Source organism: Akebia trifoliata, chromosome 5 (genome assembly GCF_017979445.1).
Source record: "Akebia trifoliata isolate Shusen 1 chromosome 5, ASM1797944v1, whole genome shotgun sequence".
In the NCBI taxonomy this organism is placed as follows: Eukaryota; Viridiplantae; Streptophyta; class Magnoliopsida; order Ranunculales; family Lardizabalaceae; genus Akebia; species Akebia trifoliata.
The window spans coordinates 4,016,433-4,041,491 of record NC_141379.1 but is presented as its reverse complement, the minus strand read 5'-3'; the positions used below and the strand labels follow the sequence as shown (position 1 = coordinate 4,041,491).

General features: G+C 32.7%; 2 protein-coding genes across 7 annotated transcripts; both read right to left on the bottom strand.

Moving 5' to 3' along the window:
* Positions 1 to 366: 366 nt before the first annotated feature.
* Positions 367 to 1,640, bottom strand: LOC147401097 (transcription factor bHLH162-like). The gene is made up of 3 exons (XM_086441552.1): positions 1,416 to 1,640; positions 867 to 1,184; positions 367 to 772 (listed from the first exon to the last, which is right to left on the bottom strand). Exons 1-3 carry the CDS (start codon positions 1,536 to 1,538, stop codon positions 704 to 706), a joined length of 510 nt encoding a protein of 169 aa, XP_086297678.1. The 5' UTR covers positions 1,539 to 1,640; the 3' UTR covers positions 367 to 703.
* Positions 1,641 to 13,366: 11,726 nt separating this feature from the next.
* On the bottom strand, positions 13,367 to 19,712 carry LOC147401096 (rRNA-processing protein fcf2-like). 6 transcript variants are annotated; one of them, XM_086442239.1, is made up of 7 exons: positions 19,575 to 19,650; positions 19,061 to 19,113; positions 18,595 to 18,830; positions 18,445 to 18,505; positions 14,137 to 14,214; positions 13,910 to 14,025; positions 13,367 to 13,755 (listed from the first exon to the last, which is right to left on the bottom strand). In XM_086442239.1, the coding sequence occupies exons 3-7, from the start codon at positions 18,822 to 18,824 to the stop codon at positions 13,644 to 13,646; spliced, it is 597 nt and encodes a 198-aa protein (XP_086298365.1). In that variant the 5' UTR covers positions 18,825 to 18,830; positions 19,061 to 19,113; positions 19,575 to 19,650; the 3' UTR covers positions 13,367 to 13,643. The 6 variants fall into 6 exon arrangements, with proteins under 6 accessions (XP_086298365.1, XP_086298367.1, XP_086298366.1 ...); XM_086442241.1 differs by lacking the exon at positions 19,061 to 19,113 and having other exon boundaries at positions 19,585 to 19,712; XM_086442240.1 differs by lacking the exon at positions 19,575 to 19,650 and having other exon boundaries at positions 18,595 to 18,890; positions 19,061 to 19,483.
* Between the last annotated feature and the right edge of the window lie 5,347 nt (positions 19,713 to 25,059).

Below are 25,059 nucleotides of genomic sequence, written 5' to 3'. Positions count from 1 at the left end.
TCTTAACTCTCTCCGGATGGTGATGTTCTTCGAAGATGAGGACAACTGATTGCAAGTATTAAGATTATTTTAAGCTCGTGATCATTGACCACCATGTGTTTGAGGAAGGTTACGTAATAAAGCATTAGAATATATAGATTCTTATGAGATTAATTTAGATGAGTTATCTTATATTGGCTAGAGTTTTGTCTTTTGTCCGGGGTTTAGGGTTTAGAGGTTTATAGTAATATCATCTAATTATAAATAAAATTCCAGTGTTCTATAGTTTACATCTGATTAGCAACCCTTGTTGGGTCCTTATAATCTATTACACCACATTATTTCTATCATCCTCAACAATTACGAATAGACAAAGGGAAGAGATCATTAACATGTAATAGAACATTAATAATATTAATTGGGTACACAAACCATGATCAACAATTAGGCTTTCCATCAAACTGACTTTTGAGATGCTAGGGATTTCCAAGATGGATGTATCCCTACAAAAAATTGTACCAATCTCTAGAAAATTTGCATTTTTTCTTCCTATCTGAATCGTCCGTTTGATAGAGAGCCTCAATCGTAGGTTGAGGCTAGAAAAGTCCTAAATAAAAACATTATAAATCCACCAATACACACCATAAAAGAACCATAGACACTGACAGAAACTTTCATTTATGTTAGTGCATCTCTCCACGTGGTTTAAAAGATCTTGAGATGATCAGTAAACCAACTTCTTCAATCGCTCATGTACCCTTGAAATCTCCACACCAATTCTAGAACTTGTGACCTACAAATATCAAATTGAACCAATTCTATTAGTACTTTAAACTTGTATTTTTTATTAGTCTCAAACAAACATAGATGAAGATTATAGTGATTACTTGAGAATGGATTGTATGGAAAATCTTATCATCCACAACAGAGAAGCTGGCATGCAAAACTTCAACTCCTTCTTCCTCGAGAAGACCGATAACTTCATTAAAATGAAACTTGTTATTCAATCCAGTTATCAAAATCACCTCCAAAGCAGAACCCAAGTCTCTTAGTTCAAGAATTGGAATTCTTGAGCCAATCATCATCGAATCTCCATTACTACTAATGAGTAACTGTTTCTTTTTGTTACATTGTTCCATACGATCTCGCAATTTGTTTATGTAAACGATCGCGTGATCCAACTGATCAAGTTGTGTCAACACCTCCTGAAACACAAACAAATTATGTTATTCTTTCATTCTTAAGTTGTGAATTAGAATAAGAGAAAAACAAAAGAAAGAATTAAGAAAAACCCACCAGCTTTAACCATGCAAAAATAGATTCCAAAAAGAAAAAAAAAAATTGTTGTAAGAAATTGAGTGTGTGTGTGTGTGTGTGTGTGTGTGTGGTGTGTGTGTGTGTGTAAGTGAGAGAAAGAGAGAGAAAGAGAATCTCACTTTTGGATTTTGGTTTGGGATGAGGGATGAAAGCTTGAAACACAGACTTTTCATATGTATTCTCCTGTTCTTCTCCATGGTCTTTCGGTCAGGTTTTTGAGTAGCTTTGTCACACTTCTTCATCTTGTTACACACAAATTAAAACCTAAAAATGAAAAACCCCAAGAACAACTTACTCTATGAACAAAAGAATTTATATAACTCTCTTCAAATCGAAATATAAAAAACTTGGTCTGCTTGCAGTATTTATTCACATAGATGATCCAACGTGAGACATAGTATGTAGGACCACTACGTGCTTGTAAGGGTATAGGGTCAACATCATATACTTCTACTAAAGAACATAAAAGTTGAAAAGTTGACTGGATTAATTTTTACATAGATCTCCCACACTTTTACATTAGTAAGAATTTAGGACTAATTTTAAAATAGTTTGCATCAATGTTTTGAAAACTGAACTGATGACCAAACCGAAATTTTGCTCAACTCGTTGGACCAGGGTCCGACCGAAGATCAATTCGGTCGAATTGATTTTTTATATACACGGATCATGTCTTTTCTCGTTACATCTTCATGAAATATTCATGATGAATAAATAAAGTATATTATTTTACTTTGTCAATATACAAGAACACTAAAACAGTAACATACTTTGTAAACATATTGAAGAACAACCTCCATGAAATCAAATTAAAATATAAATAAAAATTATAAATTCTTGATGATGAAATCAACAAAATAAATAATTAAGAAACAAAATACTTGAAATTTTTCTTTTTCCCCAAATTTTTTATTTTCTTCAACACTTCAAGTATTTCAATGTTCTATTTTATTTTTTGAAAAATAAGAAACCCTAAAAAATGTTAGAGTTTTGATTTAATTAAGGATATTTTTTTAGTTATTTAAAGATCCCTAATGTTTGGTTTAGTAGATTAATAGATTTTATTTGTTAGAATTTTAGTTATAGTAAGCTTCTATATTTATTTGGTGCTCAAAATTCCAAGATAGATATATATTTTATTTGTTATAAATTTTAGCCATAGTAGGTTTCTATATTTATTTGATACTAAAAAAATCTAGATTTATTTGATACTAGGGACTAGATTTTCTAATTTTGCAAGAGAGAGAATCATTCGAAAATTTTATATTTTTGAATAACCGGTTCTTGGAAATCGACTGTTTGGATGGTTGATCCCTCAATATTCAAAAAACCTATGGTTCCAACTTAAATAACTGTTCATTAAGAATCAAACCGATTTTATAGGAAATCCAATTGGTCTCGATCGAACCATCGGTCCAGATTTTAAATCATTGGTTTGCATGCATGATAAAGACGATCTAGTGCTATGTACCTATGACCAGCAACGCAAGTTTTTTATTTGAGTTATGATAATCTGACTATCTCACGTGGCACACTCAATCAACTCTCCTGACATGACAAGTTCAGGAATCGTAGATTTGTATGCCTCGGGAAACACATTTTTATGGGGAATTGCAGTTTTGTATTCCGAGGCATACAGATCTATGATTCCCAGAATGTTAGGAGAGTCGATTGAGTATGCCACGAGGGGTAGTCAGATTACCACAATTCTTTTTATTTCATAAAATATATAAATTAAGAGTTGTAATAATATGACTCGCCAGATGGCATAGTCAATCGACTCCCTAACATAACAAGTTCGTGAATCGCAAATTTGTACGTCTCAAGATACACTAATGCACTTCCCCATAAACAAGTGTATCCCAAGGGAGTGATGTATCCTGAGGCATACAGATCTATGGTTCCCGAACTTGTCTACGTCAGGGAATCAATTGAGTATTCCACCTGGTGAGTCATATTATAAAGGCTCGTAAATTAATCCTACTAAACTGTGATTTTATTCTTCATTAGTTTTTAGGATGAGTTCCGATGGGATCCTGTGCATTAATATTTATATGATTGTACTCTTAAAGTATTTTATTTATTTATTATTATTATTTAATACTTATGAGAAAATTAGAAATACATGCAATGTTACAAGGAGCATACCCTAGGACTATACAAGCCTTAATGAAAAAATTGCCTAATTTATCATCAGTGGGAACTTATCTAACATCATAAAAAAGTTCGTCTTCTAACTATAAACCAAAAGATCCTTATGGGAATGCATGAATGGCCAGCGCATTCGTTGATTACCCTCTCTAGGGGTATGAGAGATAACGAATATCATTCAGCTTCATTAAATATCTTTGATCCTTGAATCCAATCTTTAAGGAATTGCAACTCCATAACTAGCTAACAAAACCTTATTAGGTTTAATTACAATTTGCCAACCTCCATTGGGAATAATAGAAAGACTTATTACAAGGATTATTCAAATTTCAGCTTCATTATAAATGCCATCCTTAAATAAATTATTATGCTCTTGAACCAAATTTCACCCTAAGTTCGTAACAATAGAGCCATGCCCTAGTATATCAAGATTTCTAAGGCAAGATCCATCCGCATTCACCATAAACCATCCCGGAGAAGAATAATACCATCAGATTAATTTAATTGATTCATTGTGTGAAAAAATGGGTAAATTTGACGCAGCTCTTTTTACTACTATGTGAAAAAAGGGTTAAATTCGATGGATCTTGACATCGAACTTACCCTCTTATTTGACGTAGTGTGATGGCCTTCTAAACTCTAGGAACAATTCACATTTCGAAAATCTCAAAATTATTGAAATTTTTGCCTTCACAAAGCATTATCCGTTTTCAAAGATTGCATTATCTATCGATAATTAGATAAATTGGAAACATTATTCACGAAGAGATTACCTAATTACAGCCATGAGTCCCTAAATAATTTTTTTTTTTAATAAGTCTATAGGTAGAATAACTATATTATTTTTAATGTACTATACTTGCTAAAAAAGAAACAAATTTCCTTGAAAACCAATATTTCAAGAAAATGTACATCAGTCAAAAGTCCAAACTTTCGAGAAAGTGCCTACTTACTAAGGTTGATACTACAACTTAGGTTCAAATTCGGGTTTACCCATCGATCATGAACAAATTAACCTATGTGAAAATAAAAAAAAAAGGGAATCTAACTATTTAAAAGGATTACTTTTATCGTAAAGTAATGCACATATTTAGCATTATCTTATTTTAAAACTTAAATAAATATATATTTTTGATTGGATCAAACTATCATAGATTAATGGGTTTGTGCAAGTTTAGTTTAAGAGTCGTGATAATCTTACTACCTCCTATGACACATACAATCGACTCTCCTGCCATGACAAGTTTGAGAATCATAGATCTATATGTCTCGAGATACGTGATTCTTTTAGGATATATTTTTTATGGAAAAGTGCAATTATATATCCCAAGACCTATAAAACCATGGCTCTTCACATCAGGAAAGTCGATTAAGTGTGCCATGTGCGATAGTCAGATTATCATGATTCTTTAATTAATTTGATACTACACCAAAATATTATGATTTAATCAAAGATTTCTCAAATTTGTCTTATCAAGGTGTAACCTAGGTTCACTGTTCGGAACTGATTTTGTCACAGAATTTGATCCAACATGGTCGAACCACTAATTAGATCTACTGTTTAAAATTTTTACACAAATATATAAAATAAAATAAAACAGAAAATTATATTAATAATTAGCAAATTGCGAGTCTTTTTGACAAAATAGTGGTCAAAAGACACAAATTTTATTCAGGCCAACTGGTCAAGCCGAAATTTGAGTCAAAGTTTCAAAATTGAAATTCAGACCTTTGACTGTACACTTAATGCCTACGAGTGAGTGGTGACTTCAGCAACATGGCAGCTGTTGGATGTGCGCCACGTGTAATTTGAAGTAAATAAAAACAAGTACTATAATTCATGAGGAGATAGCATTAGTATTGGTCCCACTCACAATTTCAAACCAAACGCACAAGCAACTTTACCCGTGTCTACCGCTTGAACATGAAACACAAACGTCACAAGTGACGCATTTAATTGTCCCATAAATAACGAGACCTACTATTGCCACACCAATTCTTATATAAATCACCTTTAAAAAAAATGGAAATTCTCGGGGGACTTTGTTTTTCAATGTGATTCTCACTGCATCGATGTGATAGTCATAGATGTCTTTCATCGAGATACAAATAAAAAGTAACTATGGTTATCTGGCCACCTCCACGTGAGAAATGTGAGAATCATTGTAAATCCCTGTGTCACCCTAGCATTACTCAAAAAAAAAATTGCATAGTTGATGTGGTGTTAGTAAAAATTGGTGTGGCAATAGCAACTCTCTAAATAAAATGTATTTGTTAATTTTGGGAAAAAGGGTTCAAAAATATTGATTGGAACCCACCCCTTTAAATGATATTTGAGACAACCCCTTTCTATTTTAAGTGATGTGATTCCCTTGACCTCGGTCTTCTCACCTAAAAATGGTTATATTTTTTCATGATCGATGGTAATCAATAGTTAGGTATGTGATCTTTATGTCGAGGATTTGACATCACTTTTCATTAATTTATCAGAGAATACCAAGATCATAGGAGACATTTCATGAGTTTCAAATATTCGCCAAACCATGGTGGGACTTGTCACACCTGTCTCTTAAAGAAGTGGGTTTCTCCACAAAAAAAAAAAATTTAAGCTTGAAGGCTAGGCTCAATAATGTCTATCTTTCCTAAGGTGCTTCCATCGCCTAACAATGGATCTGAGATGATTGACAGTGGGATTTGATTTTAGTTGGTCAAATATTTTAGAAGTATTTAATGAACTTGATGAGGGACAATGAAAAGACTTATTTTTTTCGTTGGCTCATTTATGTCAAACCTAACTCGATTGAAATAATAAGGTTTGAAATCTTATTTCTTCATTGGCCCACTTAAGATTTTTCACGACATTCTTTTTTCAATAATCTTCTTTCTATTTTGTCTTTTAGTGAAAAAAAATAAAGATATAATAAATGTTAAAGGCATTTTAAATACTTTGTTTGAAAATCAATGTCAAGATAATAAATACATTTACTAAGAGTATAATAAATATATTTATTAGGTAAAAGATTAACATACGTCTGTCTTTTCCATTAAATACACTAACGTCCAAGACTTCAAAAAGATGTTAGTATTCTCCAAAACATTTTTTTCAATAATACCCTTAATTATTTGTCTTTTAACGAAAAAAGTAAGGTGCTAACTTACCTTGTGTGGAGAGTTGATTCCACAATCGAAGTTCAAATCTCTAACTATATTGACTTAGAAGAGTGCACGAATGAAATTTTTTCTTTTATAAAATTTTAGGATCATGCCAAGTCAGGTTCAGGCGTCGAACTAGGCTTTAGCCAACTTAGGCTCAGTAGGGATCTAAATCTACTCTAATGTACAACCCAATGTTTCAAGGTTGGTTTAAGAGTTGATCCATCTCAAACCCACTCGTTGACAATGATACCAAATCTTAGTACCTATTATTCTCTTGACAAAAACACAGTGTTTTGTAGAAAGAGGGATGATTTATCTTCGACAATATTTTGAGTCCTCAGGTGGATTTTGTAAATGAATAAAGTGCAATACAAACAAATATGAATAAGAGAAAAAAGGTTCGATTAGAGCATCTTAGGACAAAAGGTATTGAAGAAAGAATGTGTGAAAATAGATTTTTTATTTTTATTTTTTGTCATTATTAACAAATATTTATTTATGTTCTTCCCAAACATCTTAAATTAATTAATATTATAATTTACTTATTGTTTCCAATAGCTACTAATGACCCCTTAAAATTTAGTTGTAGGATTTTGATTTCAATATTTTTTTATTTTTTTTTTTTTTCAAATTAGTTATCCAGTAAGTAATTTTATATGGGTCCAAAACATAGCGGTGCATCAGATTTTGAAGTTGGGGAAAGGTATTCTACTCCCTAAAGGAGGAACAAATTTAGCAGCGAAGCGTCGGCGTCTTTTCCTTGTCGCGAGTCGCGGGAAACTAATACTCGTCGAGTAAAACAGAAATGACTTGAATTCGCACAAAATGGTCCATGGATTTTTTTTAGGAACAACTCACGTTGGACAGAGAACATACGACGAAGACTCCTGCTGGACACGTAAGCAACGTGAGAATCGATGTACATTGTAAAGTTATTTGCCTACAACGATAGGCTGAAATGGAAAGATACACGTTTGAAATATTTCTCTAGAAGCATTATTTATATCTCTGCCTAACATGGTTTCAAGTTTCAAATCTGATGTGCGGGGCGAGATGACTCGCCCAACTCACATTGTTGTTGTTCATGAATGATGCAGAAATTCAATGTGCAACTCTCATGTGATATTTGAAAACTTCAGCCAAGCCATCAAAAGTGAGTCGAAAATTGATGTTTTGTATTTTTATTAAAATAATTATTCTTTTATAATTTAATTTTTTTATCTAAATAAAAAACACAATCGACTCAAGCCATGCCCAAAAATCCAAAGCCATTACCTTAACCACGACGAAGAAGATGTCGAAGGTAGGGCTACTAACAGGAGTGAAATAATAGTAAGGTAGGCGTATCGGAAGGTGTGACTAGATCACCTCTGTGATAGTGACCAAACATTTTCTAATTTATTTTATTTATATAAAAAAAAATGTTATGGTTATTTACATGCTAAAGTGACCTCATATCGCAGACCCTGACGTGATAGTGTATGAGAATCATAAATGTTTTTCCTTGATGTATGAGTGAAAAAGCATTTATAGTTCCTATTCACTTTCACGTCAAGATGTGCAACATGAGGTCTAATCTTGTGGTCACTTCAGCACGATTCTAATAAATATTATAAATCGAATAAAATGATTTATCTCATGTGAAATGAGAGTTATTCGAGATTAGATGATTCATCTAAGACAACTCATCTCGTTCTTATGAGATGTAAAACCGAGATTTGAAACCACTCTACCTGAAATGTATCAAAGCTTCATTTAAGAAAACAAGTATTAGATTATTGATGATCGTTTACGCTTCAAAACCATAATTGAAAATGTCACATATAATAAGTCATGACAGATTATGATATTATACCTTTTACTTGAATAATTTACCCAAGTGTACAAAAATAATAATAACAATAATAAAGAGTGCAAAATTATTATTGAAGTTACCGAGTTCTTTATAACCATCGTAAACATATTTAGAAAAAAATTCAATTTACGTAAGATTTATTATTTTTGTATTTCATTTTCAAAATCATCACAATTAACCTTCTTTTTTGAATTTTTCATGTCATCAAGTCTTTTAATATTTGTTGGTTTTTTTTTATCTACTTCCTCCTTCTTTTTTTTAATATATTGTGGGTGTCCCCACGTTTTGGGTGGAGTTAATCCCGCAGTCACACGCACTGCCCCCTTGAAAAGTCCTACCTGCATGCAATTGGTTGAGTCATGGGTCCACTAAATCCTGAAGGGGGGGGCCCAAGAAATTCATGGTTTCGTGGGATTTTGAACACTTGACCTACTATTCATGAGGAGCTTATCAAGACTCGGCTTGCCACTAGGCCAATCTCTTGGGGTTATCTATGTTCTCTTATTTACTTACATGCTAATGAATTATATGATTAACTCTATTATATGAATCAAATCTTTTGTTCATGAGATAGTAGCAACAATTGAAATTTCATAAACTTCTTTTACGTATAAAGAATTCTTAGATATATACTTTTAGGTATGTTTGCCAAATATTTTAATTCTTGTATTATGAAATAATATTGAATAATGTTAAAATTAAGAACATAAATTTTTCTATAAGCTAATCAAATTACTAATATAAAGTCTCATAGGCGTAAAGCACACTTTTTTCCTTAATCGAGTGAGAATTATACCAAGACTTCTTCTCAAATATTCTAGAGAGAGGAGAAAAGAGAAGAGAAATGGAAAAAAAGGCGTAAAAATGTGATCAAAAGGTTGATAACGATGGGCTTGGATATTTTTATCAATTTTCTAAAGGTGAAATCATAAAGGAAGAATATAAGGAATCTTTACAAACCATGGTTTTAAAACACGTTTTGACATCTCATCTCGGACGAGTTGTCCGATATGTTTGAGTAGTCTCATTTAACAATGAGAAAAATGAACCATTGTTTTAAATGTCATCCAATGCATTTGACTTGTCTGTCCTTTTCATTGGTGGATGATATCGAGATATATCGGACAAGTCGTTTTGCATAATTTGATAAATGAATGGAAAAAAAAAAAAGGTCACACAATGAATTAAACTGTACCACCATTTAATTAGTCCTAAATTACATAGATTAAAATTTTCAAAATACAAGAAACTAGTACATACATTGAGGAGTCAAGATTTTGTCTACGTAATTAAGTGAAATTTTAAAAATTCTTTTGAGATTAATATTGATGATTTTTTTTTTTTCACTGTTGTTATCAGCCACAATAGCATATAAATCCTTATCATGTTTAAGATTTCTTGTGAGGACAAGTACCTCAACACCATTGCCCCCACTACAAACCCTACCCTATTTATTTATTGGAGCAAATTCCTTCCTTGTCCTTAGAATTTATCATAGATATGTCATATATATGAATGAGGAAGATAGACAAAGTATAATTATGTAAATAATATTTTATTAATAATAGATATTTTCTATATTTAACTATATGTTCAATAAAAGAGAGATCATGTGGGACTTGTGTATTGTATATAGTCCATACAGAAAAAATAAAAAACTAAAAAAAAAATTGAGAGCCACTACAAATAATCATTAACATCCTTTTCAATGCATGCGTGTGGTAAGGCCTTCATCCATCAACGATTTATTTATACTATATATATATGGGAAATGTTCAACACCAAACATTTTAGCAAAGCATTTTTCAAAACATGAGTTAAAAATTTTGGAATGGACTGATTTTTGGTGAGGATGATCTCTACGGTGAGGAGATCATCATCACCAAAAATCAGCCTATTCCAAAACTTCTAACCCCATCAAAAATGATTTACAAAAAATGGACGGTCCACGATTTTTCAACTTGTAAACGTGGGGCTAGAAGTTTTGGAATGGACTGATTTTTGGTGACGATGATATCTACGGTGAGGAGATCATCCTCACCGAAAATCAGCCCATTCCAAAACTTCTAACCCATGTAAGACAAAAATGGTTAGCTAAAATGTTGGCCAAAATGTTTGATGCTGAACGAGACCCTATATATATTCACTTGGATTTATGATTTGCTATTTATACGTGAATAATGTGTTTATTAGATGGAAAATGTTGGAATGACACAAACGAACACACAAAGGTGACAAAAATAATGTGGTAGCGCGTACATAATCGTAAATGCTTTTACTTGTATCTTGTGGAAAAGTATTTACGGTAATGAGCACAACACCACAAGTTTTTGTCACCTTTGTGTCTCCCTTTGTGTAATCCTAATACGATTTTTATTAAACGTTGATGGAAAAAAAGAGTGGTGCTGGGGTGACACTGATATATGTGATTTTTACATTTCTGACATAGTAGTGTGTATATAATCATAGATGTTATTTCCTTCATATACAAGTAAACACATCTATGATTTCGTGTGCACCTTCAACTCAGAACTGTGAAAGATAACAGTAAATCTAATGTCACTCAAGCATTAGTGGAAAAAAATCAACCTTTTCCCGAGCAATTGTAAGGTTGTTGGAATCCCGTTTTTATGGGATTAAGTCTCACGTATAATACCCCTTCTCTCTCGTAAGAGACACCCAACATCAACCACAAGTCCATGCCCTCTCTCTCTCTCTTCAAGTCCATGCCTGATGTCTCTCTCTCCTCTCTCATAAGAGACACGCAACATCTACCACAAGTCCATGCTCTCTCTCTCTCTCTCTTCAAGTCCATGCTTGCTGTCTCTCTCTCCTCTAAGAATTTTGACCCGTCAAACTTATTTGACCACGTGCTTAAACGTTTGCGTATTTTCGTTTTGATTCGGTGTATCCAACTGTGCAATGTCAACATCGTTCCTCTGATAATATAGTGCAGCTATGGACAGAGATCGTGATTGATTCACCGTCATATTTCAATAAAATTCGAGGCCCACAAAGTCATCGTTCAAGATTCATGGAATATTGACAGCTTAACCTCCGTATGGTCTAAAGATTTCCACCTAACTGTAACACTCGAGGCCTAACAACGATGTGAAATTATTCATTTTGGCTGACAATTGTCTGTTTTTAAGGAAAAAAAAAATACTTATTGGCCGAGAAACTTCCACTTATAAGTCAAAAATTGATGAAATCATGCTTTCCATACAAAAGTTATTTTTAAAACTTTTGAAAATGACTTTGCTTTGGGATTCGATCCAACCTGCAATAATGCTATGTATCCCACTAAATCTCAACAGCTAAGAAAGAATATCTGAGTAAGAGTTGTATGAGGATGGATTATTAAACAGTTAGTCGCACATGACTATTAAAGATTTATTTATAGATTAAAATATTAATTAAATAAATGATTTTAAAGACTCTATAACATTAAAAAAATGATGATTTCTGTAATTTTGAAAATTAATGAAAATGATTTTAAGATTTTAAAATTGAAATTTTATTAATTTTTATCCAAAATAACCTTAATTATATTAAGTTTAATGTTTGGTGAGGGACATTTTCCCACGTAGAGAGTACATGTATATTAAGGATTAGTCGAGTGCTCTAAGAGACCCACACAAAAGAACGGAGAAAAGAAAAGAAGAAACTCCTAGAAAGAAAAAAAAAAAAATTGTTTTGATCTTTATTTTTTAAGAGAGTATTAATTTGGAGAGGAGAGATCTAAGGAAAGAGGCTCAATCAATTTGATTTCAAAAATACAATATTTCAGAAGATTAATTTTTTTAAATAAAAAAAAAAATTCTTAATAAAAAAATTTAGATTTCAAAAATCCTTAATGAATGAAGCTTTCCTAAGAAAAGATAATCATTGATTTCGCTCTGCTCTCTGATAAGAACATTCAGAGAGGATAGGTATAAGGAGGGAGAAAAAGAGAGGGAAACCGGTATAGCAATATGATTTTAAAAATTCTGTAAGAAACCTTAGATTTCAAACTTCCAAGATTTCAACAAATTATTATTTTTTAAATAGGTCCTATAAAAAGGTTCTAAACTAAAATAAAACACACACATCTCCAAGATTGAAACTCAAAAAAAAAAAAAAACGTATTGTTGATTTCTCTAACACTTGGACGAGAAGAAATGGGTCTGATTCTTCTCTGTAGAAAATATTTGGAAGAGAAGAAATGGGTCTCATCATATTCTAAGAAAGAAGTGGGTTACCTAAGAAAAAAATACATCGTCTCACAAATTATTGGTGTATAATAATTAGAAGTTTGCGTAGAATAACTTCCCTTTCTTTTCTTTCTTTTTTTTTTTTTTTTTTTTTAAAAAAAACTTATAAAAATGAATGTTGGATGGTAAAAATTAACTCAACAGGTATGACTTTTATGTTTAAGAAGGGCAGATAACATCCTTGTTAATTAAAAATTAAGTGCAAGTTGAAGATTCTTAAAAACAATTAAAACGATAAAAAAAAAGGATGTAAATTAAGATGTACACACTTGATTTATTAAACGTCGTCACTTTAAATAGAATATAAAGTGGAGATGTATTAAGACGATCCCAATTTCTTAAGACACTCAATTTAGATGTATTTTATGTTGGATAGATAAGTAATCTATTGGTATGCCCAGGTCAACCCAAGGACATATGACCAGGGAAGGTTCAGGCCAGGCCAGGCCAGGTTTAACTTAACTTCGCTGAAAAGAAAAAAATCAGCCCATTCCAAAACTTCTAACTCATATAGGACAAAGGTACAATTGTACTTCAACAAATACATATTGATACCTTTATATTACAACTTGATGAAGTTTTGAAAAATACAAGTGAGACAATATTTAAAACTTTCTCATTTTTAAAAATAAGAGAGAATATGAGCAGTGGTATCTATAGTAATAAAGGATTAATTTACCTTGGAGTAAAGAAATTATAGGTAATGTATGTCATTAAAAAACAAAAACAAAACACATATATAAAAAGAGTGCATTAAGAAAATTTTCCGCCCTTCTCCTCACAAGGCAGAAGCGACCACTTTTGTTAGTATAAGATTTAATAGGAAGGCATGATGAGGCAAAGAAACACAGACATTTGTGAACGACAGCACCTGCCTATCAATAGAAGAGAGAGATCGAATGGGCCGAGTAGGTTTGGTTACATGTGTGTACTTATCCCTGCCTTCTGTGCTTTGCGCGCTTCCACGACTGGCCACCCTTGATTTTCCATTTTGCAACCCCAACAGAATTACTCTGCCCCTCGATCTCTCGAACCTTACGCTTCCTGAAACTCGCCAACAAAAAAAAAACCATAATGAAACCAGATAGCAAAATTGGACAGCTAAAGTTGTGTTCGGCCATCATGATCAAATGACAAAATGAAGACGGACAATATGGGGAACCACGACACTAGCGGTTGCAATACTTGCTACCCTCACCTGTAATTCCCAAGAGATCGATCAGAAAGCAATTCATCTGCAAGGGTTGCTTTCCTTTCCTTCTTAGTCAGCCTGCCTGAGAAGAAATCTGATGCAGATTCAACTACTGTGCCCACCTGATTGTTTGATAGAATCACTTGAGAATTAAGAAAATTGTGGAAATAGCAGCTCACATGACTGTCACAAAAAGTAAGCAAACACCATAGATTATGATATCATAGACATGCCTGGAAATACTTGGGGAGTGCCGTCGACTTCAGCTCACCCTTCTTGTAGTGCCTCTTTGGATCAATAACACTTCTCAACTGTACAATCAACAATTATAAATGTATAAATTTAAGAATCCTCTCTATCTGAAATAAAACAAGACCAAGTAAATTTGATCTAGAAAATCTTAATATATCCTTCAGCTTTATTACTGACAATGCCTCTATGATCCTGTCAAGTTATGAACCAATGAAGGTGTGTATATCCATTATATAAAATACTTAAAAGATCAGGGAAGAAAGAAAAAAAAAAAAAAAAACTGCAATGGCAGTCCTGAAGTTTTCAGAATATGAACAATTCAGGGCAACATAATAACCTCACAAAAGATTTGTCTAGCTGCAGCTAATGGAAGAAGAATTATTTTCCCAGTAAACTCCCAAAAACTACAATATAAATGATGAGATACAAACAACAAATCTGAACAGAGAAGAATTAAGCAGTACCTAGAAAGAAAAAATACCAGTGTAACTTAAAAGTATGCACAACCTCAATTCTGGCTGGATCACAAGAAATTTCAGCTTTTAAAACATTTTCAATGTATCATTCCGTGACCGGAAATTAAAATATTGTGAGAGATCTTGTGGTGATTCTATTCAGTAGAGCTATATTAAAATCCTAAAATTATACTAAACGGGGTATTTCTTACCACAATGTTTGACGGGTTGCATGTTGTATTCTTGTTTTTTGTGTTTTCTTGACATTATCTGAATGTATGCAAAATGTTGAAAGACTTAATGCAGAAAAAATAGGTTTTGTCCTTACTTGACCTCAGGTATATCTATTGTTTCTAAAAACACGAAATTTTATTTGAATAAGTCCTAGATTTGTCGTCATTGGCCAAAATAGTAGTTTTTCTTTTGAAATTTTATGAAATGTCTTTATCAAATGAGTATGATAAATTCGGAGTTTGTATAATCTTTGATTGATACGGTCTCGGTGTTTTTGCCAACCACAGGGGATACTAGCGTCAATCACTCTTTTGGCTCCTTTAGTGTCATCCCCAATGCCTTGATACTGGAAGACTGTTATCTGCTCGAACCTCAGGATTTTTGGAAAGATTTTGCCATTCACAGTTTATACTCTTGCGAGCCAGGAATTCTTCTTTTTTTTCTATTTGTCCTTATTGGCGCCAGTTACAGTTTTCACCAGACCCGATTTCCACATTTTTGCGTATCGATTCCCTTTCGGATTTTCATCATGCCAATGGTTTTGATCTTACTATAGTTTGATTTTTTTTACTCATAGTGCCCTTTCAGACTATGCTTTTATTTTTTTGGATTTTTACATTGCGGTTCTAGCTCGGAGTCTCTGGGTCTTTGTGGTTTGGTAACTCAAGTTGAACTGTGAGATCGGCGACTCTACTTTTGTAGTGGCACTCTTAACTAGTCAGTCAAGCGAAAAACAATACAAATAGAGCTTATTTGAATTAAGAAATGAAGTTGATGATCATGGATGTCCTCGTAGGCCTGGACAACACAACAGTTGTATAGTGTCTGTCCACTCTGAAGTGACCAAGGCTAGAAAACATTTAAACTTCAATCATCAAGAAAAATAATGGACCTGTGGACAAGCCATGTATATTTTGATAGGTAAAGAGATTTCAATGAAGATAAAGAAATATACATGTGAGGGAGTGAACCATCATCAAATGCAACAACATGCATATGCAAACACCAACCTGTGATCACTGAGTCCCTGATATCTTTAAAAATAGGCTCACTGATCAAAAAAAAAAACCTCCTAAAATCGTTGTACAACTTGCACCAACAAAACACCAACCCCGAAATGCTGATAATAACTTCAGCAACCTCATTCTCCTTTCTTGCAAACAGAAGGTTCCACAAGATTCTTTTGTGCGATCAGAAGGGATGTAGACACCAACTTCGGAATAGAAAGAAAACTAATTAAGGAAAAATCAATTCAATTCACATAAGGAAAATGAAATAAAACCAAATTGCTCTTGTGAAGTCACCATGCATTAAAGAATATGAATACCATTGGATTCGGAAAGGTAACAAAAATTCACAATGGGGAAACCCCAAGAGACGAGGTAATTCACAATCAAAATTTTATTTAAGGCAACGGACGAAACAAAAAAAAAAAAAAAAAAGAAAAGAACAAGGAAAAGATCCACAGTTGGGAAGGTAGGATTCAAATATAAACCACCTAACACTGCAGAAGATACCAGTTCAAGTAAAGCCCAGACAACCAACACCCCCAGAACATTCACAAAGAGATGAATCCAATGTGAAGTAAGGGGAAAAGAGCGAAACCAAAAGAAAAGCATAAATCTCCCAAAAAAAAGTGGCTAGCCAAGCGAAAAACAATACATATAGAGCTACTCTCTTATAATACTACAAACCCACTCCCATCTCCCTATAAAATCCTCAAAGAAAACCCCTTTAAGTTCTTTACAAAAGTTGGACCACGAAAACAAGAGACCTATAATTTGGAGAATAGGGTCAGGTGAGTGCAAAGTCTTCTCTTAAAAAATCCTACCATTACGCTCCTTCCAGTCCCCAACAAATTGCGAAATGGACGATACTCCAAAGCACTCTTTTCACCACATAGAAAACCCATTTAATGTAAATTATGTTATTTACTTTATACAAGACTCATGTGTCCAAATTGTCCATCCAAAGTATTGAGCATGGAGCACCTAGTATAGTTGATGTATAAAAAAATAGTTAAGAAATTCGTTAATTCTGCAGCTCTCTCTTTCTCCTACCACTCTTAGGTATACAATCATAAAAGATTGCCAGGAAATCCATCTAAGGAGAACTCCACAATATTCTATGCACAGTAAACATGACTAAACAAAGGAGGTCCACCAGGGACTAACTTTCCACACTACCATGTAACCAATAGATGCTTCTCGTAAGCAAGAGACAACTACACCTCCCAAAAACAACTAAGAAAAAGCCATTCTAGTTTGTTAAAGTCTTTTAACCACCAATGGCTACAAACATACAAAAAAAGCTAAACAAGATCTATTGCAAAAAAGAATGAAAAAAATATGGAGAAAATAATGAATATATCAAGTGTTAGAAAAAAAAAAATACTTTTTGAACACATTAAGGAAAATATGATACTCATATTAGAAAATCTGGAACAGATTGCTTATTATAATTATCAAGAAAAAACATTCAAGCTAACCAACAAATCCCAAAATTTAAAAATTATAATAAGCAATTTTATAAGAATTATCAACATTCAACAATCATATGATGATTATTCTGTGTCACCAACACATTTTGTAAACTAAAACTGACGTAGCGAAAACGTGTGAATCAATAGATTTGATAAGTTGTGTTCAATGGAACACTTTAAATCAATTTGAATCAATAGATTCAATTGATAAACAAGCAATAACTTGAAAAAAAATATAGCATAAAGCTAAAAAAAGTAATTAAAAGAAAAAAGATAATTGAATTGATTATTGATTTTTAAATTTGGAGCTCCTTATATGGATAACTCCATCATAACAACTTGTAATCATACTAAAATACTAAAAATTAACATTCATAACCTATCAATAACATAATACTAACTTTCCAATCCTATTAGAACTCAATTGGAGACTTCTAAACACTTCTAATTATAATTTAAATAATAAAAACGAATTTAAGGACTCCTAAAGTAACTAGAAATTTTAATAAAACTAAAAAATAGAAACGAATCTCAATAGAATTAGAAAACTACTTAGAATTGTATATATCCTACATAAAAAACACATGCACTTTTATGTTAATTTCAAATCCATGCAGTTAAAGAAAGAAATGGCTTATATAAGACCAGCATATTTCTAAAAAACATGAAATTTTAAATAGAATCTGTTGTTCAACAGTGTCATGGACAGGTTAAGAAAACTTTTAAGTATAACTTCACCACTTTGATGCTGTGGCTTGTTCAAAAAGTTGCAAAATAATAGAAACCAATCATGAGTCTTTGGAATAAAAACATTTACACAAACATCACTTAAATTAAGGTTTGACTCTATGAATTACAGTGCCATGAGCATCTACATTGTTCCATGTTCTCTCAAGCTCCATTAACAATAAAGCATTTCTTTGTGTGTAAGCTACAATCAAGTATCCTTTTGGGTCACAAACCAATAACCAAACACCCGATAATTACATATTTACTAATTCTATGATTTCCCAAGTTGCAATGTCACTTGCAATAAAGTTCAATGTGCAAATATTCAATCAAAGAAGATTCATACAATCAGAATTAGAATTTAAAACAGAAAATCAAACAATGGGTACCTTTAGAATTTGGAGATCTTTCTTTATCTCAGGTGTAACGGTTGGAGCAGGCATGTCAAACCTATAAATATGCACATAGATGTAAAATTAATTACAACCCCATAATAGAAAATCTCCCAAACTAGTCAAGAAAGAGACATTCATACATACCAACTTGTACCAGCTGTGTCTTTCAGTTGTTTCCTCATCAATTTGTTCAAGCGCCTTGGGTCGTTAGGTGGAACAAAGAGACCATCAACGAGTTTGGTTTCAGGTCTAAAGATTATATTTTGGGGTAATTTCTCTGATTTTTGAGACCCATTAGTTTTGGTTCCAGAAGAAGTGAGGGGGGGAAGTTTTGGCTCCCATTTAAGGCCGATTGCAGGTTTGTTTTCAAGCATATCTGACTGAAAATTCAAATAAGGAATATGGGGTTTGCAAGAGCAAAAATTGAAGCATAAAAAACCCTAAAATAGTAAATAAAAACTGTTAAAGAACAGCACAAAACAAACCCTAAATCAATCCACACAAAAAAAAGCAAAAAATCAAAAAACAACCAAAGAACAATATGAATAATGGAAAACCCTAGTTTTGATCAAACTGAACAGTTGATATAGAAAACAAAGAAAGGACTCACCGTTTTAATCACTCCTAGCTACTGCTGCTCCAACAGATCGAGAGAGAGAGAGAGAGAGAGAAAGAGAGAGAGGCTTAGGGTTTGAAAACTGGTGGTCAATAATGTTTTTGGGTTTAGGTTTGGGTTCGGCTCAACCCCAATCCAACTTTATATAGGTAGTGCTGTCAACGGATAGGTATCCGATCGGATATTACTATATCCGAATTCGAATCCGAATCCGAATCCGATCGGATATCACTAACAAACATTCGAATCCGAATTCGAAAAATGTATCCGATCCGATAAAAAAATCTCATTCTCAATCTGTAAATAAAACAAATCGATTTTCATTTTTCTTTTTTAATCTTCTGACTATTTCAGTCTTCAAATCGGATAAAATTAGGTTTTATTTTGTGTGTGTGTGTGTGTAAGAGAGAGAGAGAGAGAGTATCTTTGGAAGCTCGTCGGTTGGAGAAGACGATGGTTATGATCCGTCGGTCGGATTTTACCGAGAGGCGAGAGAGAGAGAGAGAGAAAATGTGTACCTGGATGTCGCCGGCCGGAGAAGAAGATGGGTATGGAACTCACAGTCGAAACCCCCTTCACCGATCGTTAATGGCTGCTGGTTCTTATGTGTTGAGACATGAGAGAAGATAAAGGTTAAAAAGTTATGTTTTGTTGTATAATATGAATACACGACACTTATATATACACAGATAAAAGTTTTGTTATAAAACATGAATACATAACATGTATATTATTTCGGAGCGGATATTATCCGATCGGATTTCGTAATATCCGAATTCGTATCCGAAATTCATTCGAATTTTAAATTAACATCCGAATCTAAATCCGATATCCGAAAATTTCGGATAATATCTGATTTTTCTTATTCGAATTCGGATTCGGATTTCGGCTATTCAAGCCCTTGTTCTCCATGAACGGATCAGGTCTGATTTCGGCCTAATTTTGTGCTTTTAATAATAGATGGTCAATGATGTTATTTGATGAATAAATGGGTTTGGGTTGGGTTCGATGGATTTTTGCAAAAAATCACAAGATAAGGGGCCTATTCAAACTGGACCTAAACAGTAAACTGCTAAAGCCCTAAATTTATAAGACTAATTATATCAGTCGAGTAGGATTGGACCTGGCACCGCTAAGCCCTAGTGCAGACTGGATTGACAAGTTTGAGAATTATGGACCTGATTTTACTTATTGGGCTAAGGCCCTGACATTAATTCGACCAGTCAATGGGCCGAATTAACAGTCTTGGAGGCAGAAATGCCGTAGGTTTTGCATTTGCGTTGTTTGTCTGCCACAGGTGCAAAGCCTATTCTTGTGTATAAGCAATCAAACTCTAATTAAATTTGAGTCCGACTAGCCTAACTAACTTAGTAAGGATTTCACCTTTATTAAGAGCCCTTGAGCTCCACTTGTGGCATTTAAAAACATGATCCGTTGCCTCAGGGTTGTAGCGAAAAAAAAATTATGAACTTTTAAAATAAATAAATAAAAGAATTTTTTTTTTTTTAACGTTATTTTTCATCGTTAAATTTCAATTTTAAGTTTTGGAGTTATGTGAACGTTCGGTAGCCGTCTATTTTCAAAACCTTGGATTAAGTTAAAAAAATATTGGATTTGAATTTTCGATAAAACTTATAGGGCTGCAGTTTTGGATTGCTGGTGTGACCACAACGACGTTTAGTAAGGCTTAAAATCTTACTATGTTAGTAAGGAAAGTGTTTCGCATTAAATTTTACATTGACTTTGCCAATCATAATGGGTATTGGAAGATGTTCGATTAAACAAAAGAATGGTTTATAAATCCCAAGGTCAAGTACATAGGAAAGGACATGTAACACAATCTTAACTTGATTAAATGATCGCCTCTACTTAGAATAATAGAATAATTTGGTACTTAGTAAAGGAAAATGAATTAACTTATCAACAATGGATGATAAATTATGTGTGTGTTTAAGGATAAAAGTATGATTTTTTTTTTTTTTCTGAAAAAGAAAAATGAAGAAATACAAACTCTAAATTAAGAAGAAAAAGATAATCCTATTGGTCTCAAAGAAACATACTTAGAAAATTGGAGGACTTCGAAAGCTAATTTTCTTTTGCCCTAATGTCGTAAGATCCAACTAAATAAAAATCCCGTCCATAGACATTAAAAAACTCATCGAATCCAAGAATTCTAGATTATATCGTACATCACATGATATAGATGTTGAAGGGTTCATAGTTAATATTATTTATTGGATTTTGTCAAGGAAATATTTGAACTCAAGACCTTATTTTCTCTTGAGTGTGGTTGGTGTAGGATTTTTCCAATTTTTGTGAAATCTTAGTTAAGAAAATATTTTCCTTATTTGTGATAGTTGAAAAGTCAAAGATTCTTTCATTTTCTTTCTCTTAGGTGTTGTAAAGATAATTCTCTAAATATATAAATCTCATATCGTGTAAAGATAAGACTTATGCTCAACTTATAAATGTTCTCACTTTCCTACTTGCTTGAGTGTGAGAGAGAAAGAAAATGAGCATCACGCGCACGTGGGGGCCCAAGGTATAATGGGACTATAGTCCATTGTGTTTAGGGACAACCCGTCGAAAACCTTTAATGTGCGTGGGCACATGTAATGCGCATTTGTGACTATTGAATCTTGTAGATATCATCTTAAGGGGGCGAAATTAGTTTTAAGGATAACGACTTCTCTGTGCCTCAGTCACTCAATTCAACTATTCTTATTGTCTAATTTATATAACCTTTTTTTCTAATTCAAATTTATACATTAAGTTCAACAATAGATTTCAACACAACATTTATCGAATCAATAATAGTAGTAATTTTAGGTGTTTGTACATATTAATCCAACCCACTTTTAAACATTCAATCAATTCAAATATGACATTGTGTTCAAATTGAATGGAATCGTGATGGTGCCACCTTCGTAAAGTGGTAAAGTCTTTGTATGATAATCCATAAACTTGGGATCAAAAGCACACCCTCACACTTACACTTTTTTCTTTATTTTATGAAGTACTATTTCATGAGCTGAAAATGAGTTATTCACAATTCTGGCTCATTGTTCATTTTAATTACCAAAATGTTAACAATCACGTTTTCGTTAAAAAAAATCAGAACGAAGTGTTTCCCTGGTTTATAGTGACAATTCAAAAACGTCTGAATTTGTTATCATTCTCATTTTGATAATTAAAATGAATGGTGAGCTAGACTCGTAAATTCGTCAAAAGTTGATTACCTTTTTTTTTTTTTTTTTAAATATCTCTTTTTTCTTTTCCTTTTGAGAAAAAAGCGGGTGGGTTTTAATCAGAAGTCATGGTATCAACCCTCACAATTAAACCGATCAAAAAGGGGTAAAAAAGATTTTGATCTAATTACTTCCAATAAAATATTATTTCTAACAAAAATCATTTATGAGAATTAAAGCATATCAAACCAAAAAATAAAAATAAAAATCAAAGAGGGTAGTTGAAATGATGAAAATAGTAGCATTATTATGTGGTGTGGTGTGGTGTGTAGTTAGTACATTGGTTAATAACTGACACCAACCAATTCACTCTTCTGGAGGAAGCCTGGTAGAGTTATCATTCCAGAGACTATCAACTCAAAAGCTGTGTCACCTTCACATCACATTTACACTCTGATTTTACTCAAACACCTACCAATTCAGAGTTACCGTTCCAGAGACAATCAACTCAAAAGCTGTCACCTTCACATCACATTTACTCTGGTTTTACACAAATTTAGACAACTCCACCAACTCCTCTCTTCCTCACAGAAGCCTTGATGAGGTAAAATGTAAATAATCTCTCTCTTTAATGTGTTCAGTACCTTGGTCCCAATAATAGTTACTTTTTACTGAAGTAGAAATGAATCTAACTACCTAATATGGGAAATTTGCAGAGTTCCAACCCAAGTCAATAGATGGTCAATTTCTCCTTTTTTTAATGTTTAGGGTAAAAGGTAACAATTGAATTGGGTAGATTTGGAGTTATAAGGAAATTTTTGGCATGAAAATTTTAGGTCTAGAAATCAAGGCCCACTCAGTACAAACTTATCCCAAGAAAAGAAAAAAAAAAACAAAAAAAACTAACCCTTACCTACCCAAGTACAATGAATTTATTATCATGTTTGGCCAAGTATATGTTAGGATTGGTCCTTTATTAGAACATAGCCTGTACCATACTATTACAATTTTGGTTGAGAGAGTTATCCAATATAGGGCTGGCAATGGGTCGGATAATACCCGTCAATCCGATTCATCTAACCCAAAAAAAAATTGGATACCGGCAATGTTTTTCCATCCAATTAATAATTCGGGTAATATTACCTGACACCCATTTATCCAAAAGTTTTGTAGTGTCGGGTATGAATATGTCATATCCTACCCAATTATCTGTTTACCTAAGGAAAAAATTATAATTTCATATTTTATATATAATATATGTAAATAATTAGGATTTTTATTATATAATTTTTTTATTAAAAAAAATCAAGTGATAGAGTAAAAATTTGAACTATATACAATTTTTGAGGAAGCATAAATTGATGAAATTTTGGTTAGAAAAATCTAGGATTTTCTACAAGGGAGGCAAAGTAGAAAATGATAGATGAAGAGAAGGTTGAATATATTAAAGTAACCCTCGAGGTTGAAGAGCTTCAAGATGACTTGTTTTGAAGAAAACACAAAATTAAAAAATTAAAAGTTAAAAATAAAAAATGATGAGATTTTGAGTAGAAAAATCTAGGGTTTTATGTAAAGGGTTAGTTATAGGTTGAAAATAATGAATTGAAGATAAAGTTGAGTGGATATAGCATGGAGATTGGAGAGCTTGAAGAAAACTGGTTTTGAAAAGAAGATCTTGATATTTGACTAGAGATTGGAGATGAGGGCATCCGAATCTTTTCCTCTTAGTCTATTTAGAAAACTGAGGTCAAAGGATGCATGTTATTAATTTCAAAATATAGGAGGTATCTCTAATATTCACTAAACTTAGGGGGCACATTTAAATCACCAAAAAAAAAAAGTAGAGCTGTAAAATGATGGGTTTGGGCTGGACCAAGCTAAGCCCTAACCCAACCTTAAATAGGTGGGTCATGCCTTAACCCCAATAACATGGTCTTATTAGTCAAGCAATATTTTTTGCTCAAATGATTCAGGCTTTGACTAAGTTCACTATAGACAAAATTTACTCTTATTCTCAAGGTTCTGTGGATAAAAATTTAGATGATTCAATCATATATTATTAGGCTATTATTTTCATGACGATCATTTAAAAAAATGTCAATTTTAAGTTCTAACAATATTTTATTATTTTTTTATGATGGGTTGTATGGAGTTTGGACCTATAGCCCGACTAATAGGAGGGAGGCAACTAGCCTCTTAGAGTACCATATCCCGTTTAAATCCCTCAGGTATATGCAACGAAGAGACTTGAACTCAAGACTTCTCCTATTTTGGAGAGAGACCCTGACCATTACACCTAACATTATTATTAACTAAATAAAAAAGTTGATTTGAATTAATAGTTGAATAAATTATTTTCAACTTCAAGATCAATATTTTATGAGGATATGAATGTTAGAATGGATTGAATTTTTGTAAGGTACTACGACAATGAGTTGCGATAAACTAATGCTCTTGAATGACGCTCTTGACATGGCAATGCACAAAATCATAGATTTTTTCTTCGAGATACACAAGGTAAAGGATCTATGTTTTTATACATGTCACGGCAGGAGCGTCAATTTTTGCAAATCCATTTATCATTAGTCGTATGACAATTTAATGTCTCGTACTATGTACAAGTGAGTAGCAATACAAATAAGGAATAAAAATTGAGGCGTGAGTAAATTAACTATACATTGAGGGAAAATTTTGGATTTCCTCACATCCAAAGATCAAGACTTTGAACTAGTGTCACAATAATGTACATCGTTTCCTTCAGTTTAATAAAACTACACTCATACTAACAATTAATCTTCAACGATT